Genomic DNA, 27,329 nt, shown 5'->3' on the forward strand with positions numbered 1-27,329 from the left:
ACCTCCCCAACGCGTAGACGCAATATTGCGGGAAGATTAGGAAGACTCGAACTTGAAAAACGTGGATTGGGCGATTGTCCGGTCGGAGAGCGAGAGTTGTCAAGGTGAGTGGACCAACGATATGGTAAAAAAGAACTCTAGATAGTGTAAAATACTTTCCGCGCATTGCGCGAGCTCCATCCCGTCAGGCACTACACAATGATCTACATCTTCAAGCGTTGTTCTAATCCATGAAACGGCTCAATAAACCTCTTAACTGTAACTGTATGTATCTAATGCCGGGTGACCGATGTTGGAACATTGGGCATCTCTCGCTGCCTCTTGGGGTATTTGCATCCAACACGCCCGGTCTTTTAACAAGTAAGTACGAACACGCTCAAGATCCATCCAATCCTTCCGACTGGAAAGGGATCTTCATTAACGGTTCCGATAATCCCACTCAACCCGCCACTCCAACTCTTTGAATAATAAAGCAGTCATCCTGTGAGTACTGACAACCAGAAGGGTAAAACAAATCAGACCCCAAACGCCATGATAATAACCTCCGAGCCGACTCTTTCCATATCAATATATCCCGCTAACCCGCCCTTTCTATCCGTTTTGCGCACAGGGGCTTGGTATGATCTATGAGACTCTCGCTCTAAAGCATGGGGTCGTAGACATGTTGCTTGATATACCTGTCGAGGGCCACGTCACCCCACTCTTCCCACTCAAGCCACTGCTCTTCTGGTAGGGTGCTGACACCTTCACGGCGAGCAGACTTCATCACCTCGCGGGCAACAATGACGCTAGCCTCGCGAACACGGTCAATGCGAGGGTAGATAAGGCCTTGCTTGACCTCATCGGCATTGAGCGAGTTGGATAGGGCAGCGGCCGAGGTGTAGATCATGTCATCGGTGACTTTGCTGGCCTTGGCAAGGATGGCACCAAGACCAATACCGGGGAAGACGTAGACGTTGTTACCCTGGTTAGGGTGATATGTTACACCGTTAACGGTGTAATTGGAGAAGGGGGAACCGGAAGCAAAGAGAACGGTTCCTTCAGTCCAGTCAACAGCCTCCTTGAAGGTGCATTCAGCCTTGGTGAGAGGGTTGCTGAGGGGGAAGAGAATGGGCCTGCGACCAAGACCTCCGGCGTCGACGGAAGCCTTGAGGGCGCGGACGACGGACTCGGTGAAGACGCCATGGGTGGCGGTAAGACCGACAAGAGCACTTGGCTTGACGTATTCAATAACCTCCTCGAGGGTGCGGAACTGATGGCCATTGTTGTCGGTACGGGCAAAGTACTTCTTGTGTTCGGCGAGCTTGTCACCACGGTCCTTGGTCACAAGACCCTTGGTATCAACAAGCCAGAACTTGTCCTTAGCTTGTTGCTCCGAGAGGCCACGCTTGGTATAGTACTCAACCAGCTGCTTGGCAACGCCAACACCGGCGGAGCCCGCTCCCATGAAGACAAGACGCTGCTCCTCGATGGGAACATTTGAAAGGTTGACAGCACCGATGTAACTATATTGTCCAGCAAATTGTTAGCACTTAGTCCCACGTCTTGGAGTCCCTCTGAAAAATGGGACTTTCCGTTCGAGGCAACTCATGGCCTAGAGGTGAAAGGATCTCCAACTTACCCAGCAAGGACAACGGCACCAGTTCCCTGGATATCATCGTTGAAGCACTTGTACTGATCACGATACCGGTCGAGGTAGTTGAAAGCCTTTTCACTTTCAAAGTCCTCAAACTGCACAACCATCTCCGGGAACACTTCAGCGGCAGCCTCCATGAACTCGTCCATGAACTCTTGTTGCTCGGAAACCGGGATACGCTTCTGACGAAGGCCCAGGTAGAGAGGGTCCCTCAGGTTGGTCTCGTTGGCGGTACCGCAGTCGAGGACAATAGGGAGCGTCTTGTCCGGGTGGATACCAGCAGCAGCCGTGTACAAAGCTAGCTTACCGATCTGGTGGATGTTAGCGGCTGACTAGCGTATGCATGCATCTACAAACTGCCGAAGACACTTACCGGAATGCCAACACCGTTAACACCAAGGTCTCCCAGACCAAGAATGCGGGAACCGTCAGTGACGACGCAAATCTCGGGCTTGGGGTAGGGCCAATTCCTCAAGATTGTCCGGATCGACTTCCTTTGCTTGATCGAAATGTACAAAGCTTCGGGCCGAGTGTAGAGGGTCGAGTACTGGAGGCAGACGTCGCCGATGGTGGGAGTGTAAACCAATGGCATCATCTCCTTGGCATGATCCATAAGAATGCGGTAGAAGAGGTCGACGTTATGACTCTTGATGGTCGACAGGTAGAGATACCTGTCAATGTCGGTCTGACGGGTGCGGATCATCTTGAGCGCACGCTCAACCTGCTTCTCCGAGTCCTCCATGACGTGGGGAATCAGACCGGTCAAGTTCTTGGAGACACGCTCTTCGGGAGTAAAAGACGTCCCTTTGGGTGAGATGTAGATGTCAGTAACCGTAGCCATGTTGTGTACAAGAGTGGACGAGGACGGTTCGCGTGAATATGACACAGACGAAACAGAAGAAAGTGCTGGACCGGAAACAGATGAGGTTGAGGAAGATAGGCGGGGTCGAGCAACAGAAAAAGATGGGAGGAAACGTGAATATAAGCAAGTCTGGCGTGCGTGCAGTAGTCTGGCGGACCAAGGCATGATGGGCCCTTGACGGACAGCAGAGACTGATGATGCGAGCATGGCCTGCTGGTTGACTCAGAGGAAGTTGTGGACAAAGCTCGGGTTCTGATAAGAGATGGTGACGGGAGAAGACTGAACGGAAGCGTGGGACGTGGAGGGAAAGGGTAGAGAAAGTCAAGAACAAAAAGAGAGCATGTAGTGGAGGTAGGCTTACCCTTGTTCCAGTGGGGTTCGTTGAGCACCTGGTAGCCCCGGGCCTCTTCGTGGGGAATGTACTCGGTAGCGGTTTCCTGGTGAACCTCTCCGTAGGTATTTTGGCAGTAGCCCCTCAGGGTGTCGAGGCTGGCCATCTTTAAAGCTTCTTGAATGGTTGAGAGATCAACGGAAGACATCGGATTCGAAGCCGAAGTGCGCCGAACTGAAGAGATGGACATGCGCTTTGCTGCACTGAAAGTGGACGAGTGAGAGGAGCGTGCGGACGCAACTGATGCAGACGAATGAGGGGAGCTTGACCGTGGGGTTGAGAGATCGGAGCCTGAGGAGGTGCTGAAAGCGTACGACGCCATTGAGTATGAAGAGGAAAGCGAGGACGGGTCCAGAAAAGCCAGGAATGGGCGGATTAAAGAAGACAAATCGTCGAGGTGGCCGGTGAGGTTGAAGTAAGGGCTTTCAGCTCTTTCACCGTGTGAGCTAGTACTAAGTGTAGTATCGGTAGTCCTGGTAGTAGTGCTGCTGGGATTTAGATGCCCCTGCGGATCGTGGGTGCCGTAGTTGTACTTGTACTTGTTGGGGAGGGTCCGTTGGTGCCAGCCTAGAAGGTTACCCCAACTAAACTTTCTGGAAAAGGAATTTGGAGGTGAGGTGTAAGTCGAGGGGTTGCGATTGGTCTGAGACCTGATGGTAGTGCCGGGGTCTGGGTTGGAGGTACCGGTACTTGTAGATACACCAGCAGAAGTAGTAGAGGTAGTAGTAGCAACGAGGGTAGAAGCAGCGAACCGTGAAGCAAGCAACAGACTCTTTGTCAGAGTCAAAGAGGATAGATGATGAGAAGATGTTCTTCCACCATCCAGTTTACTCGAGAGGACCGGCCGACTTAAAGCCTTTTGCAGTCGAGCGGTTGCCCCGGACATGAGCACCGTCCAGGGCGAAACGGGGAGTCTGTTTTTACCCATGCGACGCGAGATTGAGATGGAACGCTGTGCTCTTTTTGCGGCTTCCACCTATTTCTTGATGGTACTTTTGCTCTCTAGAGGTAGTTGGGCACCAAGAGGGTCACTGTTAGCTGCCAGGTAGCAATGGCAAGAATAACCAGGACATTCTCAAGTGCTTGGGGGGTGCTTGTCGCGACAGAGGCCTGTCTGGCAGGTTTCGGGAGCCGGGGTATGGCTGTTTCAAGGGCCGCCTGCCCGTGAAGGAGGAGGGTATCCGTGTGTGTCCGTGGTGTTGTCCTTGGGAGTCGTCTCCGACTCGCGCCGCCGGTTGTGGATTCCAACACACGGCCAGAGTCCTGACTCTCCCACGAACGATTGGGGGAGGATCGGATGGTGTGGGTTGGATCTGGCCCGGACGGCTGGGCATGCCCCAAACGGGAAAGAAAGAAAACAAAGGGGAGTGTACACACCTTGCACACGCTCGTGGTCCAGCTGTTGGAGACACCCGAATGCACCCGGTTGGGGTAGCTGTGACCGCTTGTTGCTGCGACGAATATGCAGCTCAGAATGCCTCCGGGAAAGTGTTGTACCGGGACGGCGAAAATTGACAATAAAAAATTGAAAACGATATCCGCGAATTGGTCGGTACAACGATGATGTTGTTACAGTAGCAGCCCTAGGTACGAATAGCGTCGGGTGTATGTGGTACCTTGCTTCTACAAATTGGAGGCAACAACGGCAGATCCCGGCCACCAAGATGATACAATGATGATCGGTCAACACCAAAAATGAGGAATGTGAGATGGAGGAAGGTAGGTAAGGTTTGTGGGTACGAAGTGAGGCATGTGCGGATGGGATCGAGGAGATGGAAGCAACGAAAGGGCTGCAAGGGCACTAGTTTTACGTGGAGGATGCTCTTTCCTGTTCCATCTATCAACGGGCTCTGCCGTCCGGTCTCGCACCGGTTGTCCACCTCTGCGTCCCGCCTTGTCATCTTTTCAGAACAGTCATTTCTGGGAACAGGTCGTGTGCTGCTCGTAGCGTTCCATTGGAATTCTTATCTAGGAAATGAAAACGGGTAATCCCCATGCACGGTAATGGTTCGGGGTGTGGCCGGCGTCGTGTATTTCGAACTTCCATTAGAGAGGCGGGGATTTTCAAAATGGAAAAGGAGTCAGAATGTGGTGGAAGTCGTTGTTGTTGGACAGTGGACTTTGGGGCACGTCAGTCACTGCAATCCTTCGTAACACTGGAAATGCAGGTGCAGGCCGCGTGCGATGCCGCTTGTCAGACCCGAAGTCCCCACCGCTACTCCACCGCCTAGCGGCTAGCGGCTCCATCCATCCACAGTCCCCCGCTGCTTCCACTGCTCTTTTGAGTTGCCTTCGACAATGGAACATCTTCCACCAGCGACTTTCATCCGCTTTTCCATTCGAATATCTTGAGCTTCGCATGTATGTCAAATCTAAGGCTTCTGCAGCTGATGTGAGAATTGCAATAGATATTGCACGGTGAAACTGCCGACTTTATAGTGGCATCTACCTCTTTGACCGTCAAGACGCCCAGCCTACTTTGGGGACCATGAAAGGAACAAGGCGGATGGGTCGGACGTCCGAGCATGGTGCATTGTGGGCTCTACTCAGACCTGACATAAAGCGCTGATTCCTTCCAGTTATTTTTCCACCCAACTGCAACTTCCACAGTCGGCTTTGTGTGACCGGAAAAGTGAAAAGAGTCACGCAGTGGTCTTGTTTCGATGGGCAGCAGCAACCGTCAACCTCAAGGCACCAATTTATGGAGAAGTGGATTTCAAGTTCGTCGAACCTCTTTTATACAGGGGCCGCATGGTGACCCTGATCACGCCGTTGTCCAATCAAATGCTTCAATTGAAGACATCAACTTCTCAATCGGGCTAGAGGGCCCTTCCCGCTTGGTTGGAAAATGCGTAACATCGGGGATGAAAATACGCACTGGGACCTCGGATTGATTCCACCTCAGGTTTTGTTTGATTCCAACTCCCGTCGGTTTCTCGGAAAGGCTTCGTAATTTTTTCCCATCAAATTCCCAACAGTATGTCAATCCAACTTTCCGCTTTGCAGTTGAAACTCTGCGATTGGCAACTCGTCCACCACCCGTCCACTTTTTCTACGAAAGCCCATGAAGTTATCACGGCGCAATCACGGCTAAAACGGGTCGCAGAGTCCACGAAGGAATCATGAGACACTGAAAACTGTGGGCCGCAAGGTTCTAATGGGTGCCAGTACGGGGCTGGAGTGCTGAAGGCGACGGCGTCATTGTAGAGTTTGTACCTCTACACCCTTCTTCAGCTCACCCTGTACCACTACATACCACCACAACCTGTCTCGTCCAGGGCTGACTTTCCATTACAGCTTTCTGTTCCTCCCTCTGGTCTGGATGCGGATTCCCACACGTCGCACGGCGGTGACAGAATTGACGCGAACTGCGCCCCCATCGACAGCACATAAATACGTACGTTCGTGTTGGCCGACAACACCGCTTCAATCTTGATACCCTTGTTTGTCATTAACTTAGGCGACGGGATTGTACCGTCAGCTCCGGTCTGGACCCATAGCAGACTGCGATAAGGTAAGGTTACTAATAACTCCCATCCATTTTTGCCCCTTTGTCGCGCCAGAAGTATCGTGACTTGGGTGTCAGAAATCAGGAAACATAATCTGGTCGCTATCTTACTGTCCGCTAGATGGTAAGGTCTACAGTCAACAACGATATCGAAACGGGCCGGACGGGTTTAGGCTGGAGGATTGCGGTCATGCCGTGTCGGTGAATGTGGATCCCCTCGTGAAGCACCCGAAGCATCAGCGGGAGCGTCTCTCGCTTCGACGTCGCCTGGGCGTTCAGGGGCTGACCGGGGGGCACTAACCAGGACTCACATCCTCGACATCCGCCCAGGGTGACACGCATCGAATTGACGAGCCAAAAATACTACAAAAGGCATGGATTCTTGTCCGACTTCTCCCGAGATTGTTGCAGCTTCAGTTTTGGGCGCTGAGACAATTGGACAGGGAGGGTGACGAGATGCTAAAGTCCGGACTTCTAGAAACCTTGGCCGTCGGGGACGAAGACACCGGTGTTGTAGAAAAGTGAAAGCCAAAGGGGAAAGGAGGTGAGCGAATCTCCAACTCAACGATTCCTTCAGCTGTGAAACCCTGGGACTGTGCCAAGTCTTTCCCCGGATTGTTTTGCGGTGAGTGGACCTTTCCACCATCATGTCTCGAAACTGCATCACGCTCATCCCTTCCTCCCCTGCATCCAATTGTTCGTCGATCACTTCCTCCTTCATGCTCAGCTGTTTTCAATTAACGAGAATCATAGTGTAGCCTTCCGCGGACAGACATTGAGCGCCCAGTTCAACCGCCGTCCCCGACATTTTCGTCGTCCCATGCCCTTCCTTGTCACATTCATGACGTCGGACGATCTGATCTGTCAACATATACTACCTCGAGCTTTTGCTGGGCCCGACATCCAGCTGTGGCGCTGGTACATCAATGCTTTACACCAATGATCAGCTTTCCGTGTCAACCAAGTGATGCAAGCCGGAAGACGATGGCTGATGCTGTCAAGCTGCGGGACCTTTTACATTGACATTCGAACCGAGCTTGAGGCCCGGGGCTGCATAGCCGTTGGCTTCATCTTCAAACCCGCCCGCCAATGCAGATGCTCGTTCGAGCCTAGCGCTAACTGTGTCAACTGCTCGGTGTTTCCCTTGACCTCACTGATTTCACTGAGATATTGTGCGAACTGATGTCTCACGTCTTCTTTGCTGTCTTGGAATTATGTTCTTTACTCTCACATCATTAGTCCGCGTTACTTTGGGCTACATCAAGACTAGCCCACACTCAAAATTCCTCAACATCTTACCGTTCCTACGCTTCAACGTTTCCCAACTATTCTGAAACCATTCCACGATTTAGCAGAGGTGCCTCGTGGTGGCTGTCCATTCGATGGGGGAAATGGTCTCGAGTCACCCAATCACAGACGACGCCCTGGTGAGTCAGCCGCAGGGTAGCAAACCGTATCTGGGGTAGTTCTCCTTGGCATGTCTGGACCCTCCTCTCAGCTCCTGTCCCGGCAATGTCGTCTTGGCACTATCCATCTCCTTGACATCTGATTGCCGTGATGCGATCTCGGTAAGCTGGTGGCCATCCCGGGTGCCTCTCCCCCTGGATCTCTAGGTTCTGGACCAACGGGGAGTGTTCATTGATTGTTGGCTGAAAGCCTGGAACTCCCGGCCGTGCCCGGTCAACTCCCGGCTATGACCTGCTTGGCGGAGGCCCACCTCTTCCGAGCAATCCAAACAAACTGCTTCCCTGGATCGCTGCTGGCTGCACATGATTGCGATTTCGGAGCTCAGAGTCAGCCAATGCCCATGAGATGCCGATGACTTGGTAAGGAATGGTAGCATCCATGAAGGAGCTCGGGGAGGCTGCGGCAGGATCTCGGTCGGGGGGTTGGTTGTCATGGATGACTTGTCCGGCCGGGGGTTGAGGCTCTCTCGACGGGTGTCGTTACTCCGCAGCCCCACACTTAACCTCCAAGCATGTGCTCGTGGGGATGTGATGCGGGATGGGTAAGGAAGCCAAGAGGAACATGACTCGAACCACCTACGATGATCGGAACCGTTTTCACGAATTAAGCATATCTCAGCCATACTACACACCTTGTTTCTTCCCCGCATTGGTTCCTTTCCCCGGGCCCCGAGTCATAGCTCCAGACCTCCTAAAGTTCAAACGCATGTGAGCGTGTTGTCATATGGGACTTAACTGGGTTTTGCTTGTGATTCATTCTCGCTTCCAATCTCCGAATCCATCATCACCCTAGACACTAACGTAGCAAAATGCCAGCCAAGCTACCTGTCGTTGGCCTAACACTATACGAAGAATCGAACGATGTCGATTCTTTTTGGTTCACCTCCTCGCCCATCATGGTTTTTCCTACTATCGGCTAGAGGTGAACTTCTTCACATGCAAATCTCGTAACGATATTCTGACACCAACCACCTATCGTCAGCACGTCATCATCACTCTACTGGCCATTTCTACCTTCTTTCGAATATCTTCCTACCTCAAATCACAAACCACAGACATCCATCCATATACACTATGCATCATCATCATCATCATCATCACCAACACGCTAAAAGCGATTCCCCATGTCTCGCAGATGCCAAGGCTGTACCATGATCGTCTTCATGAGTCACATGAAGTATCTATACCTAGAGCAAGGTGACCATGGCCAAGACTTCCCCAGCAAACCATCCTCAAGCCCGGAACGCACGAATAACGACCCGGAGAACAGGCTGTAAGTGGCGCCCTGGTAGTCCGGGCCATGGCGGAGCTCGGTGATGTTTCCAGTTTCCACAATGTGTCCCTCGACTCCATCAAACAATGGGGATGCCGAGGCGGCGGTGCCGCGGGGAACAGCGGAGAGTTCTCCATCCCGACTCCATCCGACTCCATTAATCCCATAAACTCCGCTCTCCGCTCTCCGAGTCCGGGGCACAGGAGTCGCATAATGAATGCGGAGCATTTCCGCTACGCCGAGAGATGGTACTGTTCATACTTAGGTACCGTATTCACCGAGAAAGATGCGAGCAGCGACAAGTGCACGTGTCTCCCGATTGATCACCATGGCCCATGGGAAGTCTTGTGTTATTTGCTGGCTCGTTGAAGCGCTACTCGTCAGGACTTGAAACGTTCTGACTCTTGTACCGAAAAGAGCCAAGTCCGTAGGTAGCCAAGAAGTTAGCAGAAGGAATAAACGAACTGAAACTTTCTAGACCACAAGAAAGCTAGCTACGATGGATTTGACGTGGTTTTCTGAATACAGTATTTATGATAATCATATAATGCATACTCACTACAAGTAAAGAGCTCTAGAGGGCAAGACTAAGAGACCTATCTATGTGGCTGCGAGACAGCGAGGGCAGCGTACCGACACCGGTAACATGGAAGAAACCTTGAAAGTCCCCTGTCGTGGAAAAGTACTAAGAATGGAAGACTAATGCTCATCGCGAGTCAGTTCAATGCAGCCATAGCCATCACCATGATCGGAGACCTCGATACCTCTAGACTGGGGGTTAATTTTGAAATCTTGCAAAAACTGGGTCGTGACAAACTGACAATTCAGGCCTGCTGAACCCTTCCTTCCTTCCTTCCACATATTTGCGGTAAGAGAGTAGTACCTAGTACGCAAACTGAAGTGCAAACATGCGACGAAGAGTAATCACGAAAGAGCGAGCAACCGAACTCATAGGTCGTCCATGCCTCCGGTCCCGTCTGCAGGCGAAAAAAAACAAAACAAGCCAGCAGAAACATGAAGAAGATCGAGAGACATTGATAGAAAGAAAGTGGAAGAGGAACTTAGCATAGAAGAACGAGATGAGGAGGGGGAAATTACTGAAGCAAGCATTAACATTAAAGGTGAAACGAAAAGGAAAGTACCTTGGACTTGGGAGACAACGAACATCAAGTAGTAGGTACAAAATAGCAACCTTAAGTATGCAACGCACAAGGATACCACAGATATATTATATAAGAAAACGAGCACACGAATATTGAAAACCTGATTGATACTCAGGCACTGACTGGTGGGTTCTCCCGTCCTCAACGTGACCTTCGTCAGCGTGTGGTTACGACGAGATCATGGCCGCGTCCATATCTTTCGCGTGCTTGAGTAAGTCACATGGTTAGAAGGCTATCAAAGAGATGATCATAAAAGAGGACAGGACACTTGTATCCAGCAAAAGAAATGGTTCGTCTCTGTAGGTAGAGTGATTGAATGTTGACTGGTTTCATGTCGTCCACATAAGCAGCTAATGTTCAAGTCCTGACATGTTGTATACTCCTGTCCATCACATCCGGCAACATCGTTATATTTTGTAGAATTCTATTCCTTTTACAGTTAGCCTTGACCACATAGCGTGGCTTTTCCTGATCTAACTTGTTACCTTGAGACTGGATTACATTTGCTCGCATCCTATAAGATATAGCAGACAGTTTCCAATCTTTAGCCAAGTTAGCCATATATATATACGACTGAATTCTACCTTGACCCAGGCGCCTCGAACATTGAGCATCCCAGTCTGACAAAGTGAAGAGCCATCAGAGCAAAATGCAAGGGAAACCTTGTCCCGATGGCTCGGATGTAAGTAACACCTTAACATGGCCAACCCATCCTAATCCGTCTAGCTTCCTGAGAACTGTAGAATGACATGCCCTTTTGATAGAACACACAAAGAGGTCGTAAGGCTGCGCACGGCTAAAATAGTCGCAAGATCTTTGACCATAAAACCTAATAACTCCACAGATGCAACACACTATGCCGAAGAGCGATGTCCTTAGCTTCCTCTAAACAGAAACTGCAAATCCTCAGGACTCAACGAATCCATCGCGGCATCATCGGCATTAATGGTCGAGTTGATCATGTTGGTCTTCTTCTCTTGCAGAAGAACCATACGACTCTCAACCGAGTCCTCAATGCAAAGACGGGTGATTGTACAAGGGCGGCTCTGGCCGATACGGTGGCATCTGTCGGCAGATTGCCATTCACTATACTTTTGTTAGTCAACACGTTTCTCAGACTACGGGTGAAGGGTAAACATACGCTGCTGGATTCCACCAGGGATCGACAATGAAAACCCTCGAAGCCTCAGTGAGGTTCAAAGCGACACCTCCTGCCTTTAGGGACACCAAAAAGCACTCAACGTCCACGTTCTTCATGAAGTGGTTAATCGAAGCCTGGCGTTGGGCTGGAGTCATACTGCCGTCAAGCATGACGGTAGTGATACCGGCACGGCGCAAGCGCCACTCGATAAGCTGGAGCATAGTGGTGAACTGGGAGAAGATGATGGACTTGTGGGAGGCATTATCGGATCGGAGCTTGTGGAGTTCGTGCACCAACAACTCAATCTTGGATGACGAAGTCCAATTCTCCATCTTGATCCGATTAATGATGGATGATTTCTTGACCTGAACCTCGTCCTGCTCAAGCTCGGGCTGCTCCAGGTCGATAGAAAGAGGAATGTGGCAAGAAGGGCAGTTCGGATCCGTAGCCGAATGCACATACGTCTTGACGCAAACACGGCAGAAGTCATGCTTGCAACGGGAGCGAATGGCATCTTCGGCAGGCTCGTCACAGATACAGCACACGAGCACGTTCTGACCACCTTCAGCGTTCTTCTTCAGGATCAGATCCGGATGGTCAGCGACCTGTCGCATTTGCATAATAAGGCCAAAGATGTTGGCGTAGTTGTTCAGCAGCACACCAGTGGCCACATATGTGTCGAACTTTCGCTGGCCGCTTGTCATGATGCTGTTTGCAAAATCGTTCTCTACCTCTCCGAAGAACTGACGCTCGACGTTGATCTCCTTGACTGGAAGTTCCATTGCATTGGTGTGGTCCTTCTTGAGTCTCCGCAACATGATGCGGTCCGTGAGGGTCCGTAGCTTCTTGAAGGCCAAAGCACCCTCACCGCGGTTTCCGTATTTCTGGATGGGGTTGAGGAGTTCTTGGTTGAACACCGAAACGTGTTGCATGGCACTGTGCTTGCAACCCTTGCACCTGTTGTCTTCGTCCATGCCCCATTCGAGAGTCTTGCAGGGGCATCCTTTGCACAAATAGCATGCAAATGGCCGAATGTTGAGGAAGCGGATTAGAGAGAAGAACTCTCCGATGCGGTTTTGCAAAGGTGTTCCGCTGAGACACCACCGATAGGTAACCTTGAGGGCGAAGCATGCCTTAGCCGTCATCGTTGTGCGGCTCTTGATGCTATGTGCTTCGTCCAAGATGACCCTGTGCCACTCGGTCTGATGAACGACGGATTTCTCCTTGTAGAGACCCTCCTTGCGCTTGAAGCCCTTTTCCTGCTTTCGGTACATGGACTCCAAGCTGTTGTAAGACATGAGGATCACATCATAACTCTTGATGTCCTTGGCGGTGAGATTCTTGGACTTGGAGTTAGTGCCGTGAACGACGAGTGTCTTCAGCGTACCGTCGGTGTATGAGTCAATCTCCGTCATCCACTGCATCAGGGCCACAGGAGGCACAAGAACGAGGGAAGGCTTCTTAGCGGGATAATCGGACATTATGAGAGACACAGCCTGAATCGTTTTACCCTATGAGGTGACAGAGGCAGTTAGCACCCAGAAACTAAAATGAACCGAGGAAGGAGCCACAACGTACCAGGCCCATCTCATCACCGAGAAGTCCTCCCTTCCACTCTGTCTTTTCCATTTCTGTCATCCACGCCAACCCTTCAAGCTGGAAGGGCTTCAGCTGTCGTGAAATGGACTTTGGCTGTTCCGCCTTACCAGCCTTCAAAACGGGCATGTTCTCCAGATCTTTCCACATCGTCTTGATTTCGGGATGCTGTCTCTCGAGACGGGATCGGTCATTCTTAATGCGCCGATCGCTCCGATACGATCGATACGCACGTCGGTTGTTCATCTGGGCCCTGATACGATCGAGACCCTCACCAGCTTCTGCGATGTGGGTGCCCAAATTGGCATCTTCATCGGCGTCGCTCGCGTCTGCCAAGCCCTCCAAACCGGTCGGAATAAGAAACTCAGGGTCCTCGTCTGGCAGCGACATGTCAATCTCGAACTCCGACTCGTCCAGAGCACCGTCTAGATCAAACTCGACCTCCGACTCGAGAGAACCAGTAACGTCTAGGTCAAAGTCATCCTCCGACTCAGGCTGGGTTGCTTTTGCCTTTCCCTTGCCCTTCTGGGCCTCGGTTGCCTTTCCTTTTCCTTTCTGGGCTGCGGAAGGACGAACCTTACGAGAGCGCCTGCTGAGGGGCTGGGCAGAATCGTCGCTATCGTTCTCATCCTCCGACTCTGGCGGGGGCGCCTTTGCCTTCCCTTTTCCCTTTTGGGCCACGGAAGGGCGACCTCCTTGGATAATGACATCGCTGTCGTTCTCGTCAGACTCGAAGGCCGACAGAGAACCAGAGGTATCAACCTCTTCCTTAGAATCAGCAATCAGATCTTTGGCTGTCCTAAACCGAGGAACTTGGATGGAAGACTCTGTAACACCACGCCTAGTGGAGTTCCGTAGAAGCACAGGCTGCTTTCCTTTTGCAACGGCGGTGGATTTGCTTGTGGCTTTGCTAGACATTGACGCCCGGACTGGAGACGAGTTGAGGCCTCTCGAACTGCGACGAAGTCCAAGTGCCCTAAACTTAGACGTAGTCGCTTCCTCTTCGGAATCTTCGTCTCCGTATTCCTCGGCCTGAAGTTTCAGGGCAAGTATAGCGTCGGGGGAATCGTCAAAATCATCTTCCTCGCTATCCGCAATGACCTCCTTTTTAAACTTGCTGCTCGAAGCATTATGTTTGACCCGAAGAGTAGGCCGTGTGCTACGCGGGGTACTGCCCAAACGATCAACTCGGAAAGAGGATGTTTTGGATGATGATGCTATCTTTGCATCTTCCTTGTCCTGAAGCATTCGCGCAAGTTTTGCGTCATGACCATCATCGGAGTCATCCTCTTGGCTGTCCGCTACCACATCTCTCTTCCGCTTGCTGGTCGTAACAGAGGTGCTACTGCGAAGCATTATCTGCGTAGCATGTGAGGCCTTGAGAACGGGTATAGCCACTTCAATCTTGGAAGCGGACCGGGTCGACCTGGTGGACTGTACGTTCTCCTTGAGTAGAGACGGCGTCGGGGTCGCGCCATGGCTGGTAAGTGGCGTAGCATACTCACTACCAGATGTGTATGTCGCCAGCGTCGGTACAGAAGACGCCGTGACACTAACGGCTGGGGTGGCTGATTTGCGAGGGCGACCGCGAGGCTTCTTGGTTTCCGCGGGAGGAAGTGCTGCTACTGTGATATTGATGTCAGTCTATAATCATATCCAGACCATATGCCATTCTATCGCCACTATGACCGAGAGGATAGAGCTTCATTGGGAAACCTACCAACAACCTCGCCGGCGGCAGCCATGGATCTTCTGGTGCGAACCATCGTCTCGGTTCAAGTAGTCGGCCTTGTTAAACAAGTTGACCCAAGCTGAGAAAATGGACAGGACAGCACCGAGGCGAATTCGACAAGGTGCCTCTGTTGAGATGTTGTTTCGACAAAGCGGGGGGTGCTAGAATCGCCCTAAATTTGATGGACAAATAAAGTCAAGGTATCGGACTGCGGGGGAACGGCCTGAAGAAGGTAGGGTATTGTGCCTGGCCAACAAAATGGTAGACAGGCAACAAGTAAAACCCAGACAATCAGATCACCGATAAACGAGCGGTGAAGTTCCCAGGAGGAAAAAAAAAGAAAGACTGAAGACGTAACGTCCTGTGCTCCCCTAGTGTCGAAGCGGATGACCCGATGGAAGTGAAGAGGACACCCTGTAACAAGTGGTCCGGGAGGAGGCAGTGAATCACAGAGGACGGACAGGAGGAATAAGATGGAAATGTAGATGCACGAGAAAATTCCCGTCGCGTTAACGGAAGTCGAGACGACTTATCGCCACCGCGCCTTCCATTCACCGGCAGCTTCAAAGGTCTTTCAGCTTTGCCGAGTGGGCGACGCAGCTTCCACTTGTGTTACAAAGCAAAGACATGATCCGTCACTCTCCCACTGTGAACAGGAAAAGCGCGCGTCGTCTTAACGCGAGGGCACATGACCTTCCAATGATCTGATTGGTCCATCAGACAACAATTGGTCCCATTTTCAGGCAGTAACAGCTCTTTTAGGGAATGTCCCTCCCTTGGCACGGTGCAAACTACTAAAAAAGGTACTTGTCTTTGTCGCAAACTTTGATTGAATTTGCCCCTCAACACGTCCGCAGGCAAGTTCCATTCACTCCCCGTATCGCCGTGTCGTGCTTTCCCTTCACCTTTCTTTTTGCCCGAAACTTTCCCCAAACATCGCCCCTCTTGCGTTTGTCTTTTGTTTCCTCATCTGGAGACCTCCATTCGTTCTCGTCGCTCGTCCAGAAGTTGTACGCATTTCCTACTCGACTTACAGTACTCTCACCTATCTAGCCTAGATCACATCAGGGAACTCTCGCCGGTGCACGGCCCAGCTAAAATGTAAGCTGAAGTTGTCGGTCATCGATCAGAAAATCATCACTAACAGCACCCACCAGGTCGAGACAGCAAAGTAACAGGGCGGGCCGACAGATTAGGGGACCGTAAGTTCCTATAATTTTTTCCCCATTTTTCTTCCTTGTTTGGGAGAACGATCAAAATGCTAACACGTTTCGCAGTCAATCGGCTCTAACTGATTTCTTGGCCGTAAGTGACCCAGCATGGGGAGATCCCGCATGTTGCCAAAAATCCTGACATTTTGTATCCAGTCGCACAATATCTCGGCAAATCAGATTCGTCTTGAAGCAGATGCACGACGAAGAGCAGCAGAAGAGGAGAATGGCGCTAGCTCCTCTGACCAGCAGCAGGCTGCGGAAGATGAAGTGGGAGAGTCATCTACGGTCACAACCTCTGTCACCGTCACAACCAGGACATCCCGACGGCAGAAGGACCAAAAGGTCATTGACAAAATCAAAGCCAGCAAAAATTATCAGAAACGAAAACGGAACGCAAACGGGGATGACGAAGATGACGATTTGCTCGACACTCTGCTTCAGGAGCGCGCTCCTCTACCGGGCCAGATGGACAACTGCGCTAACTGCGGGAAGAGGTTCACTGTCACGGCATACTCGCGCAACCATCCCGACGGAGGACTGTTGTGTGGTCCCTGTGGAAAGGAAATGGACAAGGATGCACCACCGAAGAAAAAGCCTGCCAAGCGTGCTGCTGCCGGTCCAGTAGGAAGGCGTCGACAGATCCAGAGCAAAATCCTGGACGGCACATTTCAACTTGGAGCCAAGAGCCTGATGACGCTCTGCATCGAGACTCTGGCCAAGAACATCGACCTGGCCGAGGATCTAGGTGATCTCCCTCAGCAAGTCATCGACAAAATCGCCCGGAAGCTATCGAAGCATAGACTTCTGAATTCCACAACACTCAGTCTGTTTTTGCAACCAACAACTGATGAGGTCTGCATCTACGATGGTGCCAAGCTATCCGCCGACGACTACATTCGTATTTTCCAGACAGTACCAGGGCTGAAGAAGTTGAAAGCACGAAACGCTATCCACTTCAAAGACGAAGTTATGGACTTCCTTATCTCTCGTAAGACAGAACTTGAGGACCTTTACCTTCACGGCTCCAACCTCATTGACGAAGAGAAATGGCTCGAGTTTCTCGGAAAGAAGGGAAAATCCCTACAATCTCTCCGTGTCTACTGGACAGACAAACACTTTGGCGACTCCGCCCTGGAAGCTCTCCCCTCATCATGTCCCTCTTTGGTCCGCCTCAAAGCGTGCCATAACCAGAAGATCACCGGCGAAGGCATAAAGCACCTCGCCCAGCTCAAGCACCTCAAGCACATCAGTATCGATCTGCGAAATCACGTCCATTCTGATGTCTACGTCAGCGTTCTCTCCTCCATCGGTAAAAATCTGGAGACATTCTCTATCACACGCGAGATCGATCTCAACAACACCGTCTTGGATGCTATACACAACCACTGCCGCTCGTTGCAGAAACTGCGTATTACCGACAGCGAGGTCATGACAGACGAAGGCTTTGCCCGTCTCTTTACCAACTGGGAGAACAAGTCCTTACAGTTTGTCGACCTGCAAAAGTGTCGACAGGTTGATTCGGCAAACCCGCGCCAGAACCCGGACAAGATCGGCTTGTGCGACAAAGGCTTCAAGGCATTGATGGCGCATTCCAGAAGGAAGATTGAGCATCTGAATGTGCACGGGTGCAGACACATCTCAGCAAAAGCCTTTGAGGAGGTGTTTCCCTCGAATGGTAAGAAGGTCTATCCAGAGTTGAAGAAGCTGGAGATCAGCTTCTGCGAGGAAGTGTCGGATTTCATTGTTGGCAGTATTTTCAAGTGCTGCCCCAATATCCATGAGCTGAATGTTTTCGGCTGCATGAATGTGAAGAGTGTGAGGGTACCCAAGGGAAAAATTCTTGTGGGAGTACCGAATGCGCTGGGAATGGTTATCGAGGGTATCGATGATATCGAGGTGTGAATGGCAGCAAGTGTGTGCCTGTGTCTGTAGCACCACTTCTCCCCATCGTCTTCCTATCTTTGCCTGACAACCGGTCTATTTTCTCGGCCATCTTGCTAGTGTATTATACGTACACTTGGGAGAATAGTAGGAACCGCAATACAATCTGGATAATCTCGGCACATCTCTTCGGCCGAAGCTGAAAGTTGACTTTAAGTCATTATGACATACAATGTTTCATACGGTCACCTAAAAGGAGGAGACCAAGCAATGTTCCATGGTGATCCAGTCAGCCTTGTTTGGAATAGAACAGATAGTTTAATGTCGAGCAACTGCTAGGTTGCTAGCCGGTCAATACGTATTGATGATAATAGACACTTCAAAGTTCAAGCAAAGCTGGCGATGGCTTCCTCAACCATTCAATGTGCATGTTTGTACTAGCCCTTGCTGCCGTGCCACCCACCTGTCAGTCACAAGCACATGCTGTGTACTTAAATTCCGATCCCAAGATTCCTTCCACCCTCCATCTTTCGAGTTGAGAAGGCCACAAAGGTTGAACAGAAGCACGAGAAGGATGCTCGAACACAACAGGGTGGAGTCCTTCCCCCGCTTCCACTCGCTCCCGCAGCGGGTCCGCATGACGGGAACGCGAAAGTCCCCCACCCTCCGTTGGGACCAAGTGCGGAGAACCCCTGTCATGTTCTTCTCATAGGGCAGTCCCCAAGACGGATTTGGAGAAGAGGAGGGGCACGAGATCCTGACCCCTGTCTCTTACTTATTTCCCCCTCACCTCCCTCCTCGTCCGACAGGATCGTCGTCAGGTCAACTCGATCATTGGCGACATGAAGGACGGTTGGAGGAGGAACGGCTTGGCTTCCCGGCTGAGCCAGTCCACCTTCTAGCCGATATGCTCACCTTAAACATGGCCCCTTCCCCCTTCCCCGAACTCCAAGGAATTTGAAACCTTTTTTATCCTTTTCCAAACCTCACGGCCCAGTATCACTCTTGTTCAACACGGGGTTGGACATCGCCATCTTTGAGTATCCTTTCGTATAGCCCTCATAAAGTATCTTTTAAACCTATTTGCTCTCCCTCTTGGTTGTTCACCTTTCCGCTGGTCCAAATCGTGACATTTCATAGAGTACGGCTCTGCCTGTTCCCAACAACAGTCGCTTGCAAAATCAATCCTATGGCAGCGAGACAGTAAATCCTGAGAGAACCACACCTCTCCCAACATGAGATTCGATATCCTGGCGCTGGCCGCCGTAGCCAGCGCATCAACACTTACGCCCAATGTCCTGCCTTTGTTTGTCCGCAACCCGTACCTTAGTACATGGCTGGGAAATGCTCGAAAAGCACCATGGGAGGATTGGCCCATGTTCTGGACTGGGTCTCATGTAAGTATTCATCCGGTTTGAGACGAGCAAGATAGCTAAAACTGCCAAACCGGTATAGCTCGGCTTCTCAGTGATGGCAGCCGTACCAGACTCTGGCAAGATATATCCTCTCATCGGACGACCTCATGATTCCCTCCAGCACGGCCACAAGCTCTACAACATCACCTTGCCCGAATACCTAGGACCTACTTTTGACGCCTCGACTACGAACCTGACTTACCTTCTCCACGGATCTTCCAACGACGAACCAGTGAAAGTCACGCTTTCATTCCTCTCTCCCATCACCCCATCATCTACCCTCAGACAGTCAATACCTGCCGCGTATCTGACCGTCATTGCCGAGGGCTGCTTTGATGTCACGATTTACACCGACGCCAATGGTGAATGGGTTAGCGGGAACAGGGCGAACGAGATCAAGTGGGATCTGCACGAGCCCAAGATACCAGAGGAAAGCTCCGAGGATGCGACACCCATCAAGACGTGGAAGTGGACCCGCCAAACAGAGCAGCACTTGACCGAGTTTAACGACCACGCCGAATGGGGAACCCTGCATTTCACCGGTCCAGCTGATGTCCAACATGAAGCGGGCACCTCTGGCCTTCTTCGTCAACACTTTGCTGAAAAGGGCTATCTGAGAAACCAGATTGACCGGGACTTCCGTCGCATCATGCAAGAAGAGCCCGTGTTCGCTTTCGCAAAGACCTTCAAACTGGCTGGTTACTCCAAGAAGAAGGGCTGTTCAAAGACAGAAGACAGCGTGGTGTTCACCTTTGCTCTTATCCAGGATCCGGTGGTGCAGTTCGCTTCCGCTAGGGGTCTGACACTCATGAAACCGCTCTGGGCATCCCACTTCGCCTCGCCTGACGAGCTGGTCCGGTACCACTACGACGACTTCAAGACTGCATCTTGGCTGGCTCGGAACTACTCCGACTCGCTCGCTCGCGATGCCTTCGAGTCCGGATCGGAGAGTTACCAGGATATCGCCGCGCTTTCTGCCCGTCAGGTGCTCGGTGCCACTCAGTTCTCCGGCACCCCCGACGACCCCATCATTTTCCTCAAGGAGATCTCGTCAAACGGCAACTTCCAGACCGTGGATGTCATCTTCCCTGCCTTTCCCTTCTTCCTGTACACTAATCCCAAGTGGCTCGGCTACCTCCTTGAGCCGCTGCTTGAGCACCAGCTCAGCGGTCAATACCCGAATGACTACAGCATGCATGATCTCGGTGCGCACTTCCCCAACGCTACCGGTCACAGCGACGGCAACGATGAGTACATGCCCGTCGAAGAATGCGGCAACATGCTCATCATGGGACTGGCCCTCGCCAATGCCTTCCGCTACGATACCGAACCCGCCTTCGTTCAAGCCGCCGCCCCTCAAAACTTCCCTGCCAACGCCATCTCCTCAGCCAAAGACTGGTCACACTCGGTAGACAAATACGGCTTCGACCTGCGCGGCTACCGCGACCGCAAAACCGATCTGCAAACCACCGGATCCAAAGCCGCAGAGAAATGGCTTACGCGCTCTTACTCTCTCTGGAAGCAATGGACCGGCTACCTCGTTCGCGAATCGCTGATTCCGCACAACCAGCTGTGCACCGATGACTTTGCCGGGTGGCTGGCCAACCAGACGAACCTGGCGCTCAAAGGGATCATCGGCATCAAGGCCATGAGCGAGATAGCGGACATTGTCGGCCACGAGGACGAGGCGAAGCATTACCGCAAAATTGCGGCTACTTATATTGACAAGTGGCAGGAGTACGGCATCTCGAGAGACCAGACCCACGCCAAGTTGGCGTATACGTGGTATGGATCGTGGACGACGATCTATAACCTTTATGCGGATTCGTTGTTGTGTTTCCATGTTCCTTCTTCTTTTTCTTCTTCTTCTTCTTCTTCCTCTTCTTCGTCTTCGTCCACCAAGGATGATCATCAGGACCGAGATGAACGAAGAAAGAGGGGCTTTGGGCGTTGGTTCGGCACCACTGGAGGAGACCAGAAACCCATCGGCGGCGGCGGCGGTGGAGATGACGGCGACGGTAATGATGATACCACCACTGGAAAGCCCTTCATCCCAGACAAAGTCTACCAAATGCAAAGCGATTGGTACTCGGCCGTGCTACAAAAGTACGGGCTACCGCTCGACTCTCGACACTTGTACACCAAGAGCGATTGGGAGTTTTTTGCGGCGGCAGTGACGGGGAAGAAGACGAGGATGGAGATGTTGGAGGTCATTTCCCTGTGGGTTAATGAGACTGTTACTGGTATGTGCTGTGGTCCATGGCTCCTCCTTCTCCTTTCCCCCCCCCTTTTTCGTTTTCCAAAAAAATCATCTCGTGCCTTTTTTTTTTTTCTGGCTGGCTGGATGGATGAAAGACTGATTGACTGATTGACTGATCATATGTGAAAAAATAGACCGTCCTCTAACCGATCTCTACGATACCGAAGGTAACGGTGGATATCCGGGTATTTACTTTATGGCAAGACCGGTGGTGGGTGGTCACTTTGCTTTCCTGGCGCTGGAGAGGGCGTGTGGTGGGAAGGCGGTGGAAGCGCTGAGGTTTATGGAAGAGGAGTCGGCGACAACGAAGGTGATTGACGTTGAGGAGGCTTTGAAGGCTGATATGCTGGAGGGGAAGCGGGATGGTTCCTGGGTTGGTGATCTTTGAGTGTGGAGGATTGTCGAACTTTAGGGTTTGGTTTTGGCGGGGGTATCTCTACAGGTACCGTTACGCTACTGAAACACAACCGAGTGAGCCATTTCTTTCGATACCTCAAGTTCGAGCTTTAGCTTCTTGTTAGGTGTTCCCGTGATAGCCGGGTTGGTCGAAATAGGATGCCCTTGTGAAACACGGTTGACTGTCAATGCTGATCTGGTCGTGATATTTCAAGGTAAGGAGGGATAAATGGTAGGAACAGGGAGCTATATCGAGCCCAGGGATGCGGCGCATTATTGTCTGAAGAAAAGTTGAACAGAAACGGCGGGGGTTAAAATACCAAAACAAGCTCGGAATAGCCTCACGAAGACATCTGCAGCTTTTAGTGCAGTGGCTTGTTAAGGCGGCGTGACCTCACATCAGCTTCTTTGTCAGGTGAAGTTCCCGGTGAAGTCGGCGAGGTCGGCAAGTCCCTGAAAAAAGTCCCCTTGCCTTTGTGGGTGAGCTGAAGCAGAAGTTCTGGCCAACTGGCGCAGGGCCTTGGCAGCTACCAATTCCCGGTGGATCCGGTGGAGAACAGCTGCCGACCGAATGATACGCAGCGTTGGCGTCTCGGCATCACACTTAAATGGATCTCGCCAGCCAATGAGGGCATGGCTGAGCGGCACCCACCGTTCTGAAACTGGTGAGCAATGACGTCGGTGGGCGAAGGAAGCGATTGCTGTCTCGGCGCATGACGACGTGTGTGGGAAGTGGAAGGAAAGGAACCGTCGCCCTCTTTGTCGCAGCAACCAGGCCCAGCCAAGAATGGAAGCCAGCCTTGTAATGACGGGAGGAACACGACGGGATTGGCATCATAGAGCCTGTACCTAATAAGACATGATCGTTTTGGGTGGGAAAAAAGAGGAGAGACAGAAGTAGAAGTATTGGTGCTACCCTTATTTCCTCCATTCGTTTCACTTTTGACTTCTCTTCCTGTTTGTCATCCCATCTCCAACCGAAAACCAAAACATCGATTCAATGCCGCATACTTACAAGTAATCCTCCACATCGGCGTAACCACTCGTTTTCTTCTAAAAAGCCTGGACATCCTGATCGACATTCTTATTACCAAAGCTATTATTATACCGAAAACCTACAGAGTAAGAAGGTTACTCCAACACGCGACACATCATTGTACAAAGCCAATCGTCAAGTAGAAGCCAAAACATCAAACAACTCATCGAAACGCAAAGGACCTGTAAGATTTCAAGATTTCACAGCCTCAATCCGCAGTGGACCATCACCAAACCGGATACCCCACAGTTCCCGACATCCGATACCTAGCCGGCTCGTCTGGTCTTTTTGACTTTTCGTTTGAGCCTTGGTCTTGGTTACAGTAACCATACATAAGCCATGGCCCAAACAGCGCTCGTTCCTCCTCCAAGTAAGTCCGCGCGTTCATCAGGTGGTACATGTCAGTCGGTGGCATGACACCCGCACATCTCGTCCTCGACCTGAATCCCCAAACATCACCCGCTTAGGTCCTTGCTGACCACCTTGTAAAGACAACACGGGAAAGTTACGATACGCAGACGCCAAAGACCTACCTAGCTACCCGTCTTCCGGTCTCAAAAACAACGACGCAGCTGCTAGTGCCGCCGCATCTTTGGGATGGGCTAACAGAAAGTTGGTCGAATACCCAAAACCAGAGATATCAACAGCTCCTGCGTCTTCAGTTGCGACTCTGGGATGGAACAACACCAAAGTAGTTGAACATCCCAAGGCAGAGTTATCAAAAACACACGCTTCTCACGCTAATACCGCTGCCGTGCTGGCTAACGGCCAAAAGATGGCGTCACCGACAAGTAACGGGTTGGAGGTATCGCAACCCAAGAGCAGTGTAGCAGGGTCACAGGCGGCTATCTACGCTTTGCGTGCAGCTCAAAGACAGCAGAAGCAGATATTCCAACAGAAGCAACAGCAACAGCAACAAGTCCAGCCTCAACTGCCTAAGCCTACTTTGGATGCCTCAAACTGGGGGAACTCGGCTGCGAATTTGGCCTTCAAGGGACATAAATCACCTACTACCTCCTCTACCCCGACTGTCCAAGAGACACAAGGTTCCGCCTTGACACGACAAGCATCACTGAGTGCAGCAAGGGATGCCGTGGCCGGACGACGCCCGCGATCGAGGTCGCAACCCCAGCCAGTAACCGACAACACCGCATACCCCGATAAAGAAAACGCAGCCTCCAATGCCCTCAGCGCCGCGACCAGGTCGATGCGCCCGCCCAGTATTCTTCCGACCGAAGAAGCCGGTGCCGTACCCTACACGACCATGAGCAGACAAATGTTCACATCCCGACCCCCTGTCAAGCCCGAGGTGGACGAAAAGAACCGGCAAGACGTTCTCCACGCTTCCGCTTTGGCCATGGCTAAGCGCATGTACACCCAGCAACAAAAGATGATCGACCAGTCCAAGCAGGTCCAAGGACGCAGGTCCTCATTTGAGCGCCACGGTACCGACGACCCAACAGCCACCAACGACGATGTGGAACGCACTCCGATGGTGTACAATAGCCTCCAAGATGCCGCCTACCGTCTCGCGCAGGAACGCCTCGCCAAACTGCATGACCAACACCAAAAGAACCGCGAGATGCAGGAATACTATACGGGCACTTCCCCCTCCACTAGCCAGGGCAACAACGCAGGCGCATTTGGCAGCATCCGCAACAGGCTCACCAGACGTCGGTCCTCTAGCGACGGCGACATCATCGTCGCCAACGACCGCCAACGCTCCCAACACATCCGCAAGCAAATGTCCCTCTTCAACACCAAGGTTGCCGAAGTCGACGAGCAGAAGCGGGCGCGCGACCGTGAGGCGCTTTTGCAAGCCGCCCAGCGCAACGTCAAAGCGCAGCTGCAGGGGATGGACGATAAGCTGTACGCGGAGAAAGGGATGACGATTCCGCATACGAGCAAGAGTGATTGGGAGGTGAAGGCGCATGCGGCGGCGCAGGCGAGGTTCGATGCGAGCAATAGCCGAAGGCCGATGGATGCGGATCAAGTGGACATTGGCGGAGGCAAGATGGTAGACAGGGCCGAGGTGGAGGTTATTGCGGCGAAGAGGGTGCAGCCGTTGCTGGATGAGATTAATGATCATGCGGAGAGGGATAGGGAGAGGCGGGCCGCAATAAAACTGGAGGAGGAGAGGAAGAGGGAGGAGATCGAGAAGTATAAGATGAGAGAGAGGGAGGTGCAGATGTTGCATAAGCAGTTGAAAGGTAGGTTTTTTTGCGTTACCTGGTGGTAGTATCAGGGGTAAGAGGCTAACACGAATGATTAACAGATCAGCAAAAAGACAAGGAGAAGGCTCTAGCGGCAGAAGTGAAGAGAGAAGAAAGGCAGCGAAAGGAGGAGGAGAAGGCGGCCAGAGCTGAGCAGAAGCGTCTGGTTAAGGAAGCCAAGGAGGAAAAGCAAATTGAAAAGGGGAAAGGCTCTGCCGTGGCTGCTGACTTGGACCAAAGTTCGCCGGACGAGAAGCCAGCGGCTCCTCCACTGAATGCAGTTGCCCATAGGAGGACAGACAGTTCGGGACTGACCAGGTTGTCCATGCCGTTCCAAAGACGCGTATCGCCTCCCCAGAGGGGCTCAATAACACCAGACGGAGGAGCGAGTCCCATCTTGGAACCGCAATCGGCGGCCTCGCCAACTAGCAAGGTGAAAGCCTGGCTAAAGAACCGTTTCTCTCGTCCCAGAGCGGCATCCGGCGCATCTGTCGCTTCGTCGAGAATCGATACAACGGCAGACGGTGCTGCCGACGCTGCCAGCCCTGATATGAACAGGGGCTTCATCGGTGGCGTGGCCCTTACTCGGAAGCTTGGTGAGAATAACACCAGTGTCCCCTCAGTCGTCGGAGACGACCACAGCGGACCGGGAAGTATCCGCGAAGTCGCCCTCGCCGGGCTCTCAGCGCCGACACCCGTCCAATCGACAACAATGACACCAGCTATTAACCTGCCGGCGGCGGCGCAAGACGAACCCGGTGAAAGCAGTGGCCTTTATACTGTCCCTGATCGCTCCGCCGGAGCCCTAGGCACCACCGCCCTGAAGACATCTTCTCGCCCCATCAGCGCCATCGGTGGCTTCGACGCAGTGGCTACCGTCACCACCACCAGGACTACCACCACCACCGAGCCGACAGTTAGAGATCGCTCTCCCTACCCAGTGCAGATACAGCAACCGCAACCGCAAGTCGTCCTCCCCTACGTCACCGCGACCATCACTGCCAACTCAGCCGGCGAAGCAGGCGAAACCAGGTCCGTCAGCAGCCTGAGCAGCTCAGACCTAAGCGATAGCGTTTACAGCACTGTCAGCGATAACGCTTCACCTCATGCTCAATACCAAGACAACGAAAACGAAAACGACGCCGACGAGTTCCTAGAAGCAAGAAGTACCTTCTCCAGCGACGGACCGCTCACACTCCCATCTGCCGGGTTCCCTATGGTAATGAACGGGATGAAGGTGGCCATCACGCAGCCTACTCCCGCTGTCAACAGCGAGGAAAAGCACTCGCAGTTCTTGATGGCTTCTGATCCTAGGGCTAGCGGCGGTGCGCTGAGCACGGGGAGTGGTGGTGGTGGTGGTGGTGGTGCTTTTTTGGGATATGAGGGGGCGGGGCGGAGTATGAGTGGAAGAAGAAGTATGAGGTCTGGATCTGGATCTGCTGAGAAGAGGCCGGTGAGTTCGGGCGGACTGAGTGTGGGGAATCAGTCGATTAGTGGGTGTGGGAGGATTAGTCCGTTTAGGGAGAGTAGGTTTTCGGAGAATTTTGATCAGGAGGATATGTAAGTGGGTGTCAGGTTTTTTGGTGTTTTTTCTTCTTCTTCTTCTTCTTCTTCTTCTTCTTCTTCTTCTTCTTCTTCTTCTTCTTGAGCATGGGAAATTGTGGTTTCATTTATTTTCCGAATTTTGTTAATGGTTTTCTTATTCTTGGGTTTGCTGAAGATTGATACTCGGCTCTTTTAGGGGCGTCCCGATGGATGGGTAATTGAGAATGAATGAATGAATGAATGATTGATGAATACCTTATTTTCTTTTCCTTGTCTCTTGTATTACTATACACCTAAAACTGTCTGTCTGTTTGTCTGGTCGTCGACATTCTCTCTTTTGTTGTACGAATAATCACTTTAATGGCTCTCATGATCCCGTTTCCTTCCTGTCTTTTCTCCTCTCTCCTAGCTGTAATAAATAGTCTTCATTCCAAGAATGATAATTAATTGTCATTTCACACATACTCAGTCCCAGAATAGACCAAATCTGCATTTTGTGAGATGAGATAATGTGCCATTGCATTCTCCTCCATTCCAGCATCAGAACAGGTACGGGTCCCGTAACATCGCGATCCGAACCGACATAACTTGCGTTACGGAT

General features: G+C 51.8%; 5 protein-coding genes across 5 annotated transcripts; 3 read left to right on the top strand and 2 right to left on the bottom strand.

Moving 5' to 3' along the window:
- Positions 1 to 206: 206 nt before the first annotated feature.
- On the bottom strand, positions 207 to 3,817 carry SMAC4_02528 (uncharacterized protein; the record flags this gene model as incomplete). The annotated part of the gene is made up of 4 exons (XM_003352045.2): positions 207 to 1,505; positions 1,622 to 1,947; positions 2,010 to 2,440; positions 2,860 to 3,817. 4 exons carry the CDS (start codon positions 3,815 to 3,817, stop codon positions 641 to 643), a joined length of 2,580 nt encoding a protein of 859 aa, XP_003352093.1. The 3' UTR covers positions 207 to 640.
- Positions 3,818 to 10,376: 6,559 nt separating this feature from the next.
- On the bottom strand, positions 10,377 to 14,802 carry SMAC4_02527 (uncharacterized protein; the record flags this gene model as incomplete). The annotated part of the gene is made up of 4 exons (XM_003352044.2): positions 10,377 to 11,385; positions 11,441 to 12,951; positions 13,019 to 14,661; positions 14,757 to 14,802. 4 exons carry the CDS (start codon positions 14,800 to 14,802, stop codon positions 11,175 to 11,177), a joined length of 3,411 nt encoding a protein of 1,136 aa, XP_003352092.1. The 3' UTR covers positions 10,377 to 11,174.
- Positions 14,803 to 15,547: 745 nt separating this feature from the next.
- SMAC4_02526 (uncharacterized protein) lies at positions 15,548 to 17,893 on the top strand. Its single transcript, XM_066089794.1, has 4 exons — positions 15,548 to 15,869; positions 15,926 to 15,970; positions 16,046 to 16,073; positions 16,136 to 17,893. Coding segments are annotated over exons 1-4 (1,824 nt in total). The 5' UTR covers positions 15,548 to 15,867; the 3' UTR covers positions 17,885 to 17,893.
- A 544-nt stretch (positions 17,894 to 18,437) lies between these two features.
- SMAC4_02525 (uncharacterized protein) lies at positions 18,438 to 22,251 on the top strand. Its single transcript, XM_003352042.2, has 3 exons — positions 18,438 to 19,260; positions 19,319 to 21,521; positions 21,673 to 22,251. The coding sequence occupies exons 1-3, from the start codon at positions 19,099 to 19,101 to the stop codon at positions 21,924 to 21,926; spliced, it is 2,619 nt and encodes an 872-aa protein (XP_003352090.1). The 5' UTR covers positions 18,438 to 19,098; the 3' UTR covers positions 21,927 to 22,251.
- Positions 22,252 to 23,309: 1,058 nt separating this feature from the next.
- Positions 23,310 to 27,184, top strand: SMAC4_02524 (uncharacterized protein; the record flags this gene model as incomplete). Its single annotated transcript, XM_066089793.1, has 3 exons — positions 23,310 to 23,340; positions 23,462 to 25,180; positions 25,246 to 27,184. The coding sequence occupies 3 exons, from the start codon at positions 23,310 to 23,312 to the stop codon at positions 26,745 to 26,747; spliced, it is 3,252 nt and encodes a 1,083-aa protein (XP_065946198.1). The 3' UTR covers positions 26,748 to 27,184.
- Between the last annotated feature and the right edge of the window lie 145 nt (positions 27,185 to 27,329).

The sequence above is a fragment of the Sordaria macrospora genome, chromosome 2, assembly GCF_033870435.1.
Source record: "Sordaria macrospora chromosome 2, complete sequence".
Classification (NCBI taxonomy): domain Eukaryota; kingdom Fungi; phylum Ascomycota; class Sordariomycetes; order Sordariales; family Sordariaceae; genus Sordaria; species Sordaria macrospora.

Bases quoted from the DNA above. Each gene is read 5' to 3' on its own strand.
- SMAC4_02526 (XM_066089794.1), top strand. The intron at 15,971-16,045 runs GTAAGTTCCTAT...CACGTTTCGCAG, and splicing joins GGCCGACAGATTAGGGGACC to TCAATCGGCTCTAACTGATT. The intron at 16,074-16,135 runs GTAAGTGACCCA...TTTTGTATCCAG, and splicing joins CTCTAACTGATTTCTTGGCC to TCGCACAATATCTCGGCAAA.
- SMAC4_02525 (XM_003352042.2), top strand. From the start codon at position 19,099: ATGAGATTCGATATCCTGGCGCTGGCCGCCGTAGCCAGCGCATCAACA. The intron at 19,261-19,318 runs GTAAGTATTCAT...AAACCGGTATAG, and splicing joins TGTTCTGGACTGGGTCTCAT to CTCGGCTTCTCAGTGATGGC. The intron at 21,522-21,672 runs GTATGTGCTGTG...GTGAAAAAATAG, and splicing joins GGTTAATGAGACTGTTACTG to ACCGTCCTCTAACCGATCTC.